The sequence below is a fragment of the Leptosomus discolor genome, chromosome 1, assembly GCF_034619465.1.
Source record: "Leptosomus discolor isolate bLepDis1 chromosome 1, bLepDis1.hap2, whole genome shotgun sequence".
Taxonomy (NCBI): Eukaryota; Metazoa; Chordata; class Aves; order Leptosomiformes; family Leptosomidae; genus Leptosomus; species Leptosomus discolor.
In genome coordinates this window covers 207,911,941-207,930,218 of record NC_141391.1, presented here as the reverse complement: position 1 = coordinate 207,930,218, position 18,278 = coordinate 207,911,941, and the positions used below count along the sequence as shown (strand labels likewise).

The 18,278-nt window shown below is 36.3% G+C and overlaps 1 protein-coding gene across 5 annotated transcripts in view; it reads left to right on the top strand.

Annotated features, from left to right (window-relative positions):
* Positions 1 to 18,278, top strand: part of CACNA2D1 (calcium voltage-gated channel auxiliary subunit alpha2delta 1) — a 428,163-nt gene that overhangs the window by 231,587 nt on the left and 178,298 nt on the right. For all 5 annotated transcript variants that reach the window (XM_086474480.1, XM_086474471.1, XM_086474465.1 and 2 more), the window contains exon 6: positions 13,667 to 13,796. In XM_086474480.1, coding sequence (XP_086330606.1) covers positions 13,667 to 13,796 — 130 coding nt within the window. The remainder of the gene's footprint in view (positions 1 to 13,666; positions 13,797 to 18,278) is intronic.

Genomic DNA, 18,278 nt, shown 5'->3' with positions numbered 1-18,278 from the left:
GCCGCAGCTCCCCAGAGCTGCCCCAGCGTGAGGCCCTTTGGGCCACTGCTGATCCCCATGGGCTTCAGGGGAACCTCTGCTCTGGTACACCTCCCCCTGTCCTTCCTCACTGACCTGGGTGTCTGCAGGGTTGTCTTTCTCCCATCCCACTCCTCTCTCCTGCTCACCAACAGAGACAGACAAAACAAAGAACTCCTCAACAGGTTCTTTCCTTCTTAAATAGTTATTCGCAGAGGTGCCATTGGCTATGCCTTGTCCAGAAGTGGGTCTGAAGTTGGAGTCGGGGGAGCTTCTCGAAGCCTCTTACAGGAGCCACCTCTGTAGCCCCCTCTACTGCTACCAAAACCCCTACCGAAACCCTGCCAGACACCAAACTGCCACACTTTCTAAATCTATTTTTTCTGTTTCCATGTGTTCAGGTAATCCATTATGCACTGAATTGCTCGATTGCTTAATTTTCATTCTTCCTTGCTGCTTTCCTGTTTCTCTCATCTCCTCTTTGCATCTGAATCCTTTTCTGCCTTTTTGTAGTGTAATTTCTTGTCATGGTTTTATAAACTCCTTCCTGCAAAAGCTACAACAGCCTAAGGAAAAGAAGATGACAGTTTTCAGTGATTTAACTGAAAGGACAAAGTATTACAAATAAACAAACAAATATTTCTTTAACATTAAACCAGCCATACCTCACAGCTAACATCCTTATCTAAAGTTATGTGGTGCTCTTATTCCCTCTGCTTTCATTCTGTCACAATATCAAATCATATTGACTGTGACATCACAGGTAACTGTGAAATGGATACAGACAGAGTTATTATGTGTCGTATTTCTTTTTGTCTTCTCTTTGTCCTCTACTTCTTGGATGCTGAAAAAAATTGTTAAAATGAGTCATAAAGCATTTGTCCCAGCTTTTCTAATTTGTGATGAGTAAGTGGGCAAAGTATATTTCATACAGATTGGAAAGTGTAGTTAGGTAACTTGACAATAACTGTGATTTGTACACCCCTGCACTCAAGAAGGCGCCAACAAGTAGCCCTTGTACATATAGCAGGTCTTTTTAGGGATGATTTATATATTATTGTTGCTGCTGTTCTTCATGTGTCTAAGTTGCAGCTATTTTTAGATTAATTTTCTTCTCCTTCTGAACCTACTAGGGTTTTCCAGCAGGCCAAGATATTAGTTTAAATAATATTCTCATATTCTCTGCTTAATGTTACCTCTCTTGGTGGTATGTGGTAGAATTAGGCATGTGAAAATTTCACTGGAAAACAGCATTTAGCTCTTATTTTAGACAATATTTTGTACATTCTTGGAGAATCATGATACTGAAATGGGCTAGTGGATAAATTTGTAAATAGACTGAAGTGTTAGTTGACTGATGTTTGATGGAGATATTTTGAATTTCAACTCTTTGACAATGTGGGCTGCATCTGTGCCAGTTATTCTGATTCTTGGCAATATGATATGGATTTTATTGAGGCTTTGTTTCTTTTGGGTTTTTTTCCTTTCTCACTGTAATGGGTATTAGCTATACAGACAAATGCCCTATTCTAGCCTTTTTTTAATATAGGCAAGGGAGACATTTTGACAGGGTAGTTTGCTCTTAGACTGACCTAAGCTATAAGACAGAAAGAACATTTGTGCTGGTATAAATTATATCTTCCATTATGAAAGACTGTCAGAGTAGAACTGTTGATACATCCATGTAGGGGACATTTTTAAAGCCTTAGGGAACTTTCAACAGAACAGGAATTTCTAATCAGTAATAAATCTCATATTTTTCAACTATATTTTCATTTCTATTAAAATATATCTTGAATATTAACCTGTATCTTTTGGTAATAGCATGTAGTACTTGGAATTAAAAATTAAGTTGATAATACATTCAAAATTTTGTGAAGTGGGAAAAATTTGATAGATTCCCGTAGATATCCTAATCTCTTTCCATTTTCAGAAAATACTTCCTAGTTGTTGCACTTTTTGATTCCTGACAGTACTCCAAGCCTCTGTCCTGTGCTCCTCAAATATACAACATGTTCAGAGATGTTAGTCTCTTATGTTATTATATTCTAGGTATCATAGAACATACTTTTGTACATATGTGGAAAAAAATTCATTTGTGTTAGTATGTTTGAAAATGAACTGCCTTAAAAAGGTAGATACTTTTTCTTTTTTTTTTTTTTAGGCAACAAATTAATTACACTTTGGGGAGTGGTATACACTGCAGTGTATAACAAGAAGAGTGTTTATGGTTAAAATATACACTTCTTGCTGTAGTGAAGATGTAGAAAAATCCTGTTACAAGATAGCACAAAGTGTCTTAATATAGGTGGAGAAAGAGCAGGAAAACCATATTTTTATGTTCTTTGGTTACATCTATTGTTCATCCTTTTTTATGCAAGAGGACTTGTTGCTCTTATTTCTAGTAATTTGATGGTACCTTGACTTCCAGCTCTTTTAGGAAAATGCATACTCAACTGTTTTTGCTGTGCACTTTTCCTCGCTCGCATCTGGATTCCAGTGTGATCCAATCTAACAGTGTGATTTGGATGCCATTGTTTGGAAAAGGAGCATTGGAACTGATAGTGAGGGCATGATTGACATTGTCTGCTTCAGTACCAAGACTTTTTGCATTGTCAAATGAGAAATGTGTGCCTTCTGCCAAGTATCACTGGGAAAGATGTCAGGTCTTTCCATTTCAAGGCATTGTAGGTAAGCTTAAGTCCAATCCATAGGGAGAAAAGGCATTCCTTTGAGCTTCCTATTGAAATTATAATGATCTATTGCCACAGGGAGCAGGAGTTCTTGGGTGTTGTTTTTTTTTTTTTGGCTTTTTTTTTTCCTTTTTCCCATTCTAGTTAAAAAAACTAGATGTCAGGTTTATATTCCTTTATTCAAATTTGTGCAAGTCTTCTCTTCTCCCAAATGAATATATGTTCGAGGCTGCAATGAAAAATACATGATAATGAAATCTATGACTGCCCCAAAGCTATCTCCTACCTGTGAAACTGAGTTATGAAATAATAATGGCAAGAGTGATAACTGTAGTTGTCGGTGTCCTAAAAAAGATGAGGATGTTCTTAACATGGAGAATCCTACCTTGAAGGCAAATTTGCACAAAAGAGCAATGCTTGAAGTCTCCCCATGGAGGCAAAGTTTATGCCACATCAAAGATCAGAATTCAGCCCTAAAGCTAGTGATTCATCAGTGTAATGGAAAATATCTTCCTTCAGGATATTTCCTACTAATATCAAATGCGTGAGTGATAGCAATTGCAGTGATTGCAGCATATTGTTTATTGGTAAATAAAAGCAACTCGGAAGCTGAACTTGTTATAGAATGTTTATAGCATTTGAAGTAGTGATTTTTAGCGAGCGCTTTGCTGCCCGATTACAGATAGCAATGTTGTACGAGTGTTTTGACATATCACTTTGAAATGTATGGGTCGTGTGGAGATTTTTAAGTGGTATAAAACCAATTAGTAAATCTGATGTTTTCATATGATTGAAGGTGGAAGTAGGCTTTGAAAATTGCAAGTCAAATCAAGAAACCTGGAATAGAGCACTTATAATATTTTAATAAGATTTAAAATTTAGACTCAAGGTAGCTAAATCACCAAAATCTTTGAGTAGTGTTTTCAGGTTTAAGAAGTTAAAAAAAAAAAAAAAAAGATAATGTGAGATAATGTGTTAATAGCTGTATCCTCTGTGGTTCTGCTGATCTACTGCTTATTATGTGTCAGGTGAAATATATGACCAAATGAACCCTTCATCATAAATGTGTCTGGGATAAGAGGTAAATGTTATAATTACGAAACTGGCTTTAATGTTCAGTTTGTATATGGGGCAAAGGAGGCACTCTGGAATCCCCGTTCTGGGAAGCATATTCAATTACTAGTAGTCGATTGGCAGATTAATATGTAGTTTTGCTTTCCTTAGGTGTCCTGAAATGCTGCTTTACTCAGAGACATAATACCATATTGGCTTACTTGGAGATACTTTCAGAGTGGTTTATGATTCCAAATATGTCCACAAACAGGAAACAATCTATGCATTGCACTGTTTTGGGATTTTCAGGGATTTCCCTGTAGTTTAAGTGATCTGAAATGCAGTTCCTCGCCTATTCAATCCCTGCCGCTGCCTCTGCAAATGCGAGCATTTCTAAAATGGCCAATGCAATTTGCAAAAGGCTGGATCGCTTTCCCTGGCCTTTCCACATACCCTGCTCTGTCCCTGCTGTTTTCTGGAGAACAGATGTAAATAAAAAAACAAACAAACAAACAAAAAACCAACCCACACTGAAGAAGACAACCATATCTAATATGAAGCATTTCATTTGTAGGTGTTTGTGAGTGGATGTTCAGTCTGTTCTGTGATATATAAGGCTTTCTTACCATATCCAGTGTTATCCTTTCCCGCAGTTCTCTTCATTAACATCTCTAGTCTCCAGTTCTTGCCATAAATATGACAAAGCAGCAGAGCCTCAGAATTGAAGACTCTCATTTTATGCAAGGTCATTTGCTCTGAAGTGCTGCACCTGAGTCACGCCTTGAGTAGAGCTGAGTAGGAAGCAATCTGGGGTTTAGCTTCAGAAACATTTCTTGCCGACGTGCTTGTGAAAGTCCATCTGTGCTTCTGCTTTTGTCTTGTGACTTGAAGTCATTCAGAGGTTTTAGAGATGCTATGGGAAAAGGTGGATTAAAGCTATTCTTGCAGCTCTCTTTGTGGTGTGTATTGCAAATAACTTTTAATCCAACTTTTACAAAGGTATTTTCTTTTGCTGATTTTTTCTTCTTTTTTTCTTTTTTTTTTTTTTTTTTCAAAATCTAAAGATTGAGCTGTTTCATCTTCCTTTTTTTTTTTTTTTCCCTTTTTCTTTTCTTTTTTTTTTTCTGTTTTTTTTTGTGGTTTTTTTTTCTTCTAATGTGATTCTCTTCTTGGGCAGAATATCCTTCTAAAATTTCCCTCAGTCTCTGTGAATGCTATTCTTCTAGTTTATAAACTATTATACGGTATTTAGTCTGCAGGGAAAGTCTATATTCCATATGTAACCCAGAGGTCAGTGCATGGTTTAGTGTCACCTACTGCTTTTATCTACCTAGATAGAGCTGGCGTTTAATTAGTGAAAAGCTGCATTGTATTTATGTGAGCATGAATTAGGGAGTGATGTTAGTACAGTGTTTTGAGCCCCATTAGTGTTAACTCAGAAAATCACAGAAAAAATTAGATTAGCAGGGCTTCTGGAGGTCATGTAGTCCAACCTCCTTCTCAAAGCAGGTCTTTACTGTTGTTAATGTTGTTATTGACACAGAAGATGGTACAAATTAAGAAGAAAGAGCAATAACCAATTAGTATGCTGCAGGATGTACAAAATCTGGTCCTAACCAGTATGACTGAAGATAAGAATGCTCTGTGAAACAGGATCAGTTGGTGGCTTAGCAAAGCATGGCAAAGACAACTACATCAGATGAAAAAATCAAATTAATTAAATGTTCACATTCAGTTGGTATTATAACTAATTCCCAATGAAGCATTAAGATGATTTAACAGTTCATGTTCTCCAGGGATATGATCTGTAATCAGACGTGGGGGTGGTGAAAGGTAGGCAATGGAATTTATTCCAACAAGAGGAGAACAGTTCCTAGTTTGAAATTTAATTGGGAGATGTATGAAAAATCTAAATTATCTACAGTACATTTTGGTCTTGAAATTGTAGATGACCGAGTATTCTATGAGACTTTTATCAACAGAGGATATTTTTATTTTATTTTATTACATATGTTTGAGTACTATAATGGGATGTGAATGATCAGTGCTTTGAAGGAGGCTATGAATTTTAAAGTTTTTTTTTTTTTAATAATTGACCGGAATTTTCTGAACTCCTTGTAACATTTCAATCAGTTCAAGTAAGATGTGCCTTTATTCTGATATGACCCTATGTTCCTAGTGTTGTCTAATGATATCATCTTACCCAGTCAAGCAACTATTAAAGTCAGTGCTGAAATAGGCAGCTCTGTGCAACACATAACTTAAAGGCACTCTTAGTGAACACCCTGGCCCTGAACCCCTGAGTTTTCCCAGGCCATCACCCCATATGGAAGAGAATCAAGTTGGGAGGTTCAGATGGGGTTACACATCATGATTCCTGAACTCATGACCAGGATGTACAACCCAGGAGGGATATGGAGACATTGCCTGAACCTTCAGGAATGGAGGGGATAGAATTAAGGACCACTGAAGCTAGTCAGACATACCCAAGTCCATGGGACCAAATGGGATGGATCCAAGGGTGCTGATGTCATTTTGAGGCAGCTCTCGATCATCCTTGGAACACTGTGGAGATTAGGAGAGGTTCTTGATGACTTGGGAGTAGTGAAGTGTCTCACTTATCTTTAGGAAGATAAATACATCTTATATGTCTTATGTGCTTAAATATTTAAAATACATGTTTCATTTTACCTGACATTGTAGTTAAAGAGGAAATAAAGGAGGACAGAAACGAATTTTTGCATACTGATGTTATCACAGCAGACATCACGTAGCTTTTCTGTGAAGGTCAGCTGTAATCTGTAAGAATGAGAAAAGGACATAACTTTCAATTATTTTCTGATTATTAAGTAAGAAATCAAGGTTTCAACAAATACTTATTCTAACTCACTAAGATATCACGTCAGTTTTAGGAAAGACAAGCTGATTGCACAGATCTCTTCAAAATAAATTATGTTAATTGATACTATGCTTAGGTGACCAGATTTTCAGCCCCTTATCCTGCCATCTGATCTAACCTCCTAAACTTTACCATGTTGGGACACTTAAAGGATAAAGTGTCTCTTCAAATCAGAGGCGCATGTATTGGACCTTACTTGCTTTGAGCTCATGGCTGCAAGTAGGTGGTCTCCCTGAACTCAGCGGGCATTAGTTGTAGGAGAAGACTGACTCAGGCAACTTAGACTTTCGGTTTTCAAGTAAACATCAAGGAGATGGAGGAAAGGTCTTGGCTTACAAGTGGAACAAGTTCCATTGGGTAAGTCCAGTAGGAATTTGAATCCTTATGTTCAGATTAAAATACTAAATCTGAGCACGTGTGTGCTCCAGCTGCTCTGGGAAAAGTGTTAGTTAAACAGATTTGAATTTTTAGTACAATATATTGCCGTGTTCTGTCCCATTTGGACCACTAGTCGAAGATGGTATTCCTTCTGTAATATGTGACCAGCCATATGCTGACTACCTTTTCTAGCTGGGTAATTGTTCATCATGTCATTCAAAAGAGGCTATCTCTTTCAGTTTCCTACCTGCAAAATTGTATAGAAGTTTTATTTAATGATTTGTAAGCCATAGCTACAAAATCCAAGGATAGGTCCCAAAATAAAAATAGTGTCAGTCCTTTTAGCATTTTTCTTCACAACATGGATGACAAAATGCTGATATAATTGTTAGAAATTCAAAATACTTGCTGCTGTAATTTTCATTAATTCCCCTATTACTATCTTTTCATCTTAGGGTTTTTTTTAGCTTATTGCCAAATGATCTCTTATATCTTGGTAGTGTTGCTTTTTGTCAGAAATTAAGAAAATAGTTATGTTATTTACAAGAAACATCAGTTCCCCGAGTTGTGGTATTTGAGGCACAGTTATAGATGTAATATCAGCTCTTTCAAACAAAAGATGATTTCCAGAAGCTTGGATTTCTGTTTTGAAACTCTCTCCATGTGAAGAAATTAGGAAAACCCAATCCTTTTCGTCTGTTTCGCTAAAATGCTACAAGAGAGACAGATTCTCATAGAATCATAGAATCATAGAATGATTTGGGTTGGAAGGGACCTTTAAAGATCATCTAGTCCAACACCTGCTGTCATGAGCAGGGACATCTTCAACTAGATCAGGTTTCTCAGAGCCCTGTCCAACTTGGTCTTGTATGTTTCCAGGGATGAAGAATCTACCACCTCTCTGGGCAACCTGTTCCAGTGTCTCACCACCCTCATTGTAAAAAATTTCTTCCTTATATCTAGTCTGAATCTGCCCTCTTTTAGTTTGAAACCATTACTCCTTGTCCTATCACAACAGGCCCTGCTAAAATTCTGTCCCCACACTTCCAAGTCCTTACGTTAGATAAATGAATTACAGCAAGGATTCATTTATTCATGAAACCAAACCCATGATGCAGTGAATTTTGTAAATAGGTTGGGATACAAAGACAAAGAAAACACTATTATGTTTGGGAGATATAATAATTTTGTGGGTATCTAAAAGTTCTTTTCAGAAGCTGTGAACCATGAAGGTCAGATAAATGAATGCATAGAGCGGGTTTTGAATCATCTATAAAAAACAGACAGGGACAAGCCTAGAAATGAGTATCAATAAATGATAGTTTGCATTCAGAAAAATAGCTTAAGAGGCAAATAAATGCTTTTTAATTAATTTGACCTTGTATTTGACTGATACTAAAGTTATTCAGTTGGCAGAACACTGAAAATAAAATGACTGCTGTAAAAGAATTTTTTTTTCTATTAAAAATGTGAATACTCAACCCAGAGTTCCATTCATTTTCTTACTGACATACAGTAACCAACTGATAAATTAGAAGCATATGGAAACACTAAAAGCACTGGAAACAACTTGTATATATTTTAAATAAATGGCTCTTGAGCATGACACACTCAGAGTATCAAATAGAAAACTATTTCCATACATCTGAAGTTACCCAGACCATATATATATGTTTTATATATAGTCTTATGTTTATATATGTGAATATATATATATGTTCTTATGTTTAACACCTCTCTGTTGTCTAACAGATAAAGTAAGAACATTTAAGTTCTGAGCCAACTGTTTTCTCATTTTATTTATAACTCTTTTGGTCAGGTTTTGTCCCTAACAGTAGACAGAAGGATGTCGCTTTACTTGAAATCTTAGTGTAGCTGAATGAAGACCGCAGTCCCTCACTGACACACAAACAAAAATGAAGTAAACTGTTTGCATTTCTGTCACAACCACCTAAATAGCATTTTTCCCAAAGCTGGAAAATCACACGCATCAAGAAGGAAATAAAAAAATTTATCAGAAGACAATGTACTCATGACTTTATCTAAAATGCCATGAAAGTGCTATGGCTATTAGAAATGCTTTCTAGCTGCCTCTTCAAAATTAACTTCCCTCTGTCTTGTCCTTAGAAGAGCTGTTCCCATCCTTTCCTTGCTGCAGGCGTTTTGCTGAGCTGTGTGCTGCAAGCGACATCTCATTTTACTCTCCCTGTCAGGTCCAGATGTAACTTTTTAATGGGGCCACAAGCGGTGCTGGAGGGGCTGTGTATGTAGTTCTACTGACTTACTTTCCTTAGGGAGGGAAAAAAAGCAGCGAAACAGCAAAACTGGTTTTGAGTAAGGAACTGAGCGTAGGAAGAATTCTATGCTTCTTTTGTATATGATGCATTCAATTGTACAGAGTAGATCTGGGAGTGGAATAAGAATAGTAGGCAGTGAGACTCAGTTGTTTAAAAAGTTACATATAGAAATTTCAGCAGATATTCAGAAATCAAAAAGGGGCAGAAACCTAGAGATGAACGTATAAAACTTTTGGAAATCTGCAAGGAAAGACGGAAAGGAATGCCGAGCAAGAATTTTGATGTGCCTAAAACCATAACAATTCCAATTCCATCTCCACATTCATTCTCTAAAACAGCATTGATAGGGACAACAAGGTTTTATGCAAAACACAGTCCCTAGATACTAGGGCAATGGAAAATGCTGGCAACCAATTCCTTTCTGTTTTACATAAGAATGAAAGCGGGCAGGTGCCGTTGTTTCTTGCCGGATATCAGCTCAGGAATTAAAAAAAAGGAATCTACCTGCTATTATTTTGTTCTGATACTAAATCTGTTCTGATGCTTCGAGCAGCTTCTACAGTGTTCCGGAAAAGAGTCTGCCTTCAGAAAACAGCTGAAGATTGGTTCAATTTGATTATGGGTTTTTTTTGTGTGTGTTTCATTGATGGTATTTTTGAAATTAATACCAGTTTTGTAATCTACAGTTTTCAACAGCTGCAAGAAGCAAATCCAGTAAGTTTTATATTTGTGGAAAACATATTTCTCATTTCTACAGTGCTTTTCAACTAGATTAAAATTTACCAGTAGAGATACAAAATCCACTCATCTTCCTAAGGCTATGATGATGAAGTGACTGAGTATTGTGGAAAGGAATCGGGATGTTTAGCTACAGTGAAATGGGCAGCTAAACTATGTTAGAGTTTCTTGAAATTACCGTGTTTCATTTTGGTTTAATGGTTGTTTGCTTTTCTATACGCATCTTTCGGTGATACTTCTTGGCATAAAGCTTCCAGTTGCCTCATGTACATACATTATCTTCACAAAGCTCTTGAGAGAGAAGTTGCATTATTTCTGCTATGTAACAGAAACAGAAAGTAACCACTAGTTTATTTTAGATCATGCCAAAAGTGATTTAGCCTAGATCACAAAGAACTACAGAAGAACCCACTTTACCTGAATTTTAGCTGCTATATAACTTTCCTTTTATTCTGGTGGTGAATGGTAGACGCATCAACAAATACTGTATTAAAAAAAAAAAAAAAAAAAAGGTTTAAGATGGCACAAATGTGAACTGAAAAGAGAAATGGATTTTATCTGCCCCACAAGGGAGGGAGAAATAGGTCTGGAGATTCATTGCAGAGAAATGAGTGAGTTATTTTGCTGACTGTCAGTGGTAGGTAACAATGTAATTCAATAAGTGAAGGCCAGGTTTGAATAGATAGAAAATTAATCTTCAGCTACTATCTCCTGTGGGATTTTCCTGTGCCAGTATTGATTGCATTTCAACTCCTGTCTTGAGAAAGAGAAATTGGTTGGAGTTGGATTTTAATTACATTCACGTACTGGATTACTTTCCTTCAAAATATGTGTTTTGCTACTTTCCTGAAAACAAAGTTTAACTGGGTAGTAAAACTATACCAACTAATGCCACAATCTGTCAGGCTTTTGATAGAAATACCTGACTAAAATAATTAATAACATTGAGGTTTTCCTTTTTAATCTTTCCCTATCTTTTTTTTTTTTTTTCTAATTTAAGTGTAAGTTATTTGAAAATTAATAAATTTAGCAAATGAAAACTGAATAGTTTTTACTTTATATATAAGGATCCACTACAAACATTGGATGTCTAAGGCCTGGCACAGCATTAGTCTTGTGGTCAGGAGGGAGTGGTCGAAGTGAATGCAACACTAATTTGCCTGTAATGCTTCTGATACTTCCATGTCGCATGCAGAACTAGTTCAGACACCTTTAGATTTAATAGCAAAATTAATCCCATGCGAAGGAAGCTCAGAACTTTTGAAAGGATTTTGTCAATTGGTGTCTCTGGGATTTTGGAGGCAGATAGATGCATTGTTTTCTGTGTCAGAGTTGTGCATCACAAAATACTCCCAGGAAAAGTCAACAATAGGGCTGCAAAAGCTTCTATGTTACTTTATGTAGTTCTGGTAGATCCACTGCTCTACATCAATTAAATTGAGAAGAGTTTTTAGACTCATATTCTTATTTTCATATCATTGAATATTGGTAGGAAGGATAACAGACTGGGTCTTTATCACAGTCATTTTACAGCGGAGCCTGCATGTGTGTGCTGTTAGAAATGTGGGAAGTAGACTTTATGTTTGAAAGTTTAAGACATTCAGGTGGATTATATGAACTCTTTCAGTTTCAACAAAGTTTAATCAAATTCTGGCAGTAGACTTGAAGCTTCTTCCATAGAGATGAGTGATGTGTGAGGCTGAAAGCTAGTATCTGTTACTTGGAATGAAATTGAAGGAAGCAATTGTGTCTGCTAGAACTATTAATGAAAATAATACCACACACTTGAAAGTAGAAGGCAACATGTAGTCTTAGGTGGTGTTCCAAGAAGAATAATATTTTTAGGTAATTTACACATTTTATCAATTTAGATTATTTAATGCCGTGATATACTTGGACTTCACCTGGTAATAGATTTGCTTAAAGAAAAAAAGATCATCCCTTACCTTGAGTATTAAGAGTTATGGTTTCCCTTCTGTCTCAACGCCAGAGGTGGCTAAGTACTAAGTAACAAGTTTAACCTCTTAGCATAAAATATAGTAGCTATGCTGCATAAAAGTAGTCAAAAATAGTATCTACCTTCTTTTCTTCCAGAAGTTTGATGGACATATATTGTGGGATTCATCTCACCTAGTTCTAGGTATCTGTGCTGCAGACTTCTGAGCAACTTGCCCTTAGTGGAAAGTAGAAGGCATTTCTAAGGCATGAGCGATGTCACGGGAAAGCAGGTCTCTAATTAAGATGAGATGAATTGCACTCTAAAATGCCCATTTCTCTTCATTGACTATGAAGGCAGACTGGGACGATGAGCTCAACACTGCTATGTTGTTGAAATCGGTGGATGCCACTGGTTAGATGAATCCTGCCCTTATGTTTCCAAAGGAAACCACCTTCTTGAAACCCATCTGAGATTGCGGCTTACTTCAGGCAACATTTAAACCTGTACTTAGTATAACATTTGTCCGTAACCCTGTGATGAAGCTGATGAGGAAACATATGCCTTTAATTAGATTACTTTGGGCTTGTTACAATGTAGCTGCCTATACTTTGATAGGGGATAATAGACACAGTAGTAGCTATAAATAGCCTCAGCACAGACATGCCTGACTGACCAGACAGGTCCTTATTTGTCAGCACTATTTTTCAAGCATAGCACATTTTCAAAAACTGATGATTCTGTAGTATTAAAAATATCCTTATAATTGCCTGCAATTTCTGGCCTGAATAATCATTTGGTTGATCATAGTTGATTCTTTATTAAGTGGCAGTCTACTCATGTTATGTGGCCTCCTGTTTCAGCTGTGGCTCACCCAGGTAAAGACATTACTACCTCCCCTTTGGTCTTCTCTACCTCCTTGGTGTCCACACTTCATGCAGTTTTTGTGGTAGTGTTAGAAAAAACCTCTGCATTTCAAAAATTTTAGATACTAGTCCGAATGACTGAGAGAATTGGAAGGAATCAAGAAGCCAGGGTGCAGACAGGTGAGAGAGGATGGAAACCCAAGGCAGGCAGGTGGTGGTGAGCACCTGAGTGTTTGGGAACCTTTCCACCCAGGCAGCTGTAACTGGGAGAGTACATGAGATTTCATCAAGACTTATTATGAAAATAAACCAATGGACAAAACCTGTTTCAATCAGAAGGATTAATTTCCTTCCTTTGTCTGTATGTGCACCACTGTTCTCAAAAATCTGTTTATGAAATGTGTATTAGTGGTATCATTTTAAGATTTATGATTTACTGTATAATCTACAGAAGGAAAAAAGGTTATTACACATAATAAAAGGTAAAGCATTTGCCTTGCATGATGGGTGTAAAAATTTCATGCACTTATGAGATTTAGGTGTGTAAGGTGTTAGGCTGTTACTTTTGTCTTGCAGCTTTTCATTTCACTGAGTTGCATTGGGTAACTCATAATTTAAAATAAAGTATACACAAATATTTCTGGACCTGGAGCAATGTACACAAATGCAAAATGTTAGCTGTGAAAGAAAGGCTGTGAGTCTTTTATGTCAAAGGAGGCAAATGTGAATGGAATTGTTCTTAGCATACTTGGTAATATTTTGCCATTTACATGTCTTTCTTTAAAAAGCCTGAAAAGAATGACACTGAATCTGGCAGCCAGAGAATCAGACCAGTATTTGAAGAAGATCCTGTCTTTCGACGGCAAACATCTTACCAACATGCAGCAGTCCACATACCAACAGATATTTATGAAGGCTGTAAGTACCATGTGAACAAAGTGATTTTATTTTAATACTAAGTTTATTGTTTGTGTCCCATTCTTAAAAACAAATAACCTCCAAGCAAAATTTTCATATCCTTTCTTAGTACAGATTTACTGTTAATGTCTTTTTTTTTTTTTCTTCTTTCAATAGTATTCAGAAATGTGCTGTCTTAGGCATATGATTCATCTTCTGAATTAGTAGGAGCCATAGTTAGGACTGGATCTGAGTTTCAGAAATGGAACTGGAGGTGAAACGAAACTCTTACTTATTCTAATTTTCTTACTCATTCTTTCTCTGTGCTCTGTTCTCATTAAGTACAAACAATTCTTGACAGCTCTTTACGTGGTTTTGGGCTCAGGCAGAGATGAGTACTGAAAACATTTCTGAATACCTCAAAAGCATATACTCTTCAGGCAAATAGCATGCTGTGTGAGGTGGTAGTACTTATATTGCATGCAGTGCATTTCCAGAACTGCAGTAACAGACTTTAGCAGAGAATTTGAATCATTTCTGAATATCTAAGAATTAGTTAGTGTATGTGCATATATATATATATGCATATATATATATATATGCATGCATATACTGCCGAGGATTCTTTAGTTGTATTTCAAAATTATTTCAGTTTTCTTTCAAGATGAAAATAACTTACTTTATCTGTACAAATCATCATCCAAAAAAAAACAAAATCCAATAAAAAGACACTTCAGCATTCAGAATGGCTGCTTATGTTTTAAAAACGGGAACATAATTAAATAGGATTCATATTTAAAAGTGGTTTGGTTTTTTATTTAGGGTCCTAATTTCAACTATGCAGTCTTCTTCCTCTTTCAAAATCTCATCAAGAGGAAAGAGACCCTAATGTGACCTGAGCTCTTTAAAATTCATGGCCACAGTTGTGTGCAGCTTATATCAATGACACAGGGATGAAAATGGAAATGTCAGTATGATGGGGGAAAGAATCATAGTAGCTCGTATTCTTATGTGATGTGCTTGACTGACAGACCTAGAGGATTATTCTGGGATTTTGGCTTTAATAAGTGGTAAAGTGCACCTTAATTGCAGGATTACAGGGAAGAGACAAAGCATTTCCTTTGCATTTTTTTGGAAAGAATTGATACTTCGCTGTTAAAACGTTATAAAAACTTGCCTCAAATTATTAGGATATTTGTAAACACCATGTGAACTTTGATATGATTGCCGTCATAACAGTATGTAAAACGTTTCGTTGTTGTGTTGAATTTAACATTTTAGATGGTATTTCTAAGGACACTCGTGTCCTTTAAAAATACATGCTAGGTAATGTTACTGTACAGCCTGCTAACCTAAAAATGAAGACAGGCTATGACTTCCATAGGAAAGGTACCACTTTAGTATCTAATAAAATGGTAGTAACAGATAGAAATGTACATTTTTTGAGAGGTAACTGCATGTGCAACATATGCGGTTCATGAGAAATTCATGATTCTTTGGGTCTGGCTATCATATTAATTACCAGAGATGTGGAAGCCTAGAAAATTACCGGGAAGCCTGTAATTCTGCATCAGCAAAATTGTCTTGTTGGGTAGCTGTGTAACTTTTGGTTGCAGATGGTGTTTTCAGAGATAACAGCTTGAGAATACCTAAAAATCACAGATTTCATATCAATAAACACAAAATCATCACCAGGTTTTATTTTACAGTATAGGAGTTCATGTATCGTCTGAAACACAGTGAGCAATTGGAAAGTAGTCGTTCACCAACAGATTTCCAAGACTAGAGTTTAATTTTGTATTCACAAGCAATATTACCCGCAAGCAATTTTTATAAACCTAGAAAGACTCATAACGTATCTTGGACACTGTTGTCATTTTTCTTCCTGTTCACATGAGCTAACCTGTCATTTCCTGATAGTGGTTTTGGTGCCCACTATAGTAGGGAGCAGTTGTACACTTTGAAAATAGTTTGCAATAAATCTGCGATTCTTTGTCTACATCACAGTCTGCTACTGAACATTTATAAAACAGATATTACAACAAATTCTTCTGAGAAACAGTGGATGAGACACAGTTTACAACTTTTATTGCTTGGAAGTCAATTTTTTTGGACTGCATTGCATTGTGGAAAGTAGATTCCATTTTTTCCTTCCTTATTGTATATGTTTTGTAGAATGCCAAGAGAAACAAAGAATTGCTCTTTGGACCTCACAGAACAGGTTTCAATGACTAGATACTTGACTTGCCTGCGCTTCCTTGAGATTGGTTTTCAGTTCTATTGCCTCTTACAGTGGCAGTTTGTGGTCTCTAGGAAAGAGGGACCATTACAGTTAGAGCCATGCACGTTTCTAAATCTGAATTTGCACTTGGCTCTGTTGATCACACTTTGTCATGTCAAATATTTTTTTGCTGTATGAAGCTGGGAATTTGAGAATCACTGAGTCTTAAGCAATATGTCATCCATTACAAGCTTTCTTCCTTATTGCAGTTTCATTTTTCTTGCAGTTATTATTTATAATTTAAAAAATATGAATCAAATATCTAATTTCTGACATATGAAATTCTGAGTGTGTGTATCCATCCTCTGTTTAGCCCTTTGTAACTGGGAAACTGGTTTAGCCAGTAACTCTCTAATGGTGCACCACCTATTTAAACCTGACAAACATGCTATAAAGTAATATTCTTTGGCTTCCTACACATACAGTGATTTGCTTGTTTTGACATATGGTGATGAGCTTATTGTGAAGTAGTCCCTTTTATTTCACTGTAGAAACATGTGATATATCATTACAAAATATCCATTCACTCCATCCAGGTCATTACTTTGGGGCTTATTTGATTGCAGAAATAAATATTCTGAAAGTTATTTTTGCTTTCCTCTATATCTGGTGCCAAAACCTAAGCAGAGGCAGGGAGAAGTCTAGGGAGTTAATGTAGTTGCCTGTTTCTGAGCACTACAGTCCCACTGCATGAGAGGGCAATCCCAATAAAATAGACCCAAATCAGGCTTTTAATTCAGTATTTTTCAAGAGTCCCATTTAGGTTTTGAAATAAAATCAATCTCCTGCTGAAAACAGAACAGGCCCTCAGGTTGTCTTTCTACCACATGCACTGGGAGTTAGTCATGCGTCTCCTATTAGTAATAACAGAAGTCTTATTTCTAAATCCCCATTAAAACTGTACCCTGCTTGTCCCTAAGCAGAATATGGGAACTGCAGGACAGAGTAGGAGGAAATCCTTGGCACGAGGCAAGTGAGGTTAATCTGCTGAGTGGATACCACCACATGTTGCCCTCACTGTCTGAGATGCATAATGTATCATCTGCTGCAACGGTTGCTCTAGATGTCAGTCTGTACTGGTGTTACAGGTTTAGGAAAGGTGTTAGGGGAAGCACACAAATAAGGATTGTTTTTTTGTGTGTGTGATTACTCCTGCTTTACTTCCTCTAAATCAGAAGTTGAAATATTACTTCCACATGTCACTACTTGATTAGCATCGAAGAGTTGATTAAAGTGTCAGGCTGACAGTAATGTTCCCTGAACATGACAACATCACTTTGAATATGTTTGGACAGCTAGCAGCAAGAAAAAAAGGCTTTCCTCGCTCACAACGCATTAAAACAGTCATAAATAGAGTTAAAATTAATTGATGGCTCTTATTGTTTAACAATCATAAAATATACATACTGTTTGTTCATACTCTCCTTTTATTGGGATAGCAGTCAAAATCTTCCGAGATGTATACTATTTTTTGATATCAAGTTCGGTAGTGGACATCAATTTTACCTTTGTACTAGAGCATCGTGTATGTAAATACTCATTTTTTGATATTTTGATGTAATAGTCCTTAGTAATGGGGGCAATCAAAACTTTTAAGAATAACTTGGAAAATTCTGGTTTGATGCTACAGTGATTTTTATCTTGACTGGAATATTATCTCTTCGACTGGAATTACTATTGGACAATTTCTTTTCTTGGGTATCTCAGGGTATGAGCTTGAAAAGAAGAAATACTCTTTGGGAAGAAACTTAGACATGCTAGGCAATGAAACCGTGTGAGCAAGAATATACTCCCTCCAAAAAAAAACCCAAAATAGCTAAAAAAAACCTATGAAAAAGTGCATTGTCATTTGTTCGTGGAAGGTCTTATGTGTGGATACTAGAAAAGATTTATTCAGGAATCAAGATATTGATAACGTGTTGTGTAAATATTTTGGCATGCTACATCAGCATTCCTTAAATGAGTAAAGGAACAATAAAACCTTTTTGTGCTTTTTTGTATTTAGTTTACATAGCAATAACAGTATTTAATAACAATTATAATAACAATTTTAGTAGTTAAATTGCTTGGTTCAAAATATTTTAAATTTTATGCAATTGATATATTTTGGTTACTCAGGACTATTTTTCTCATGGTTTCTTATAAGGGATAAATGAATAGTTCAGTCTTACTACAGCTGAGGTTGCAAAATGTTTGTTTCAAGTCTCTGATTTTCTGTGTGT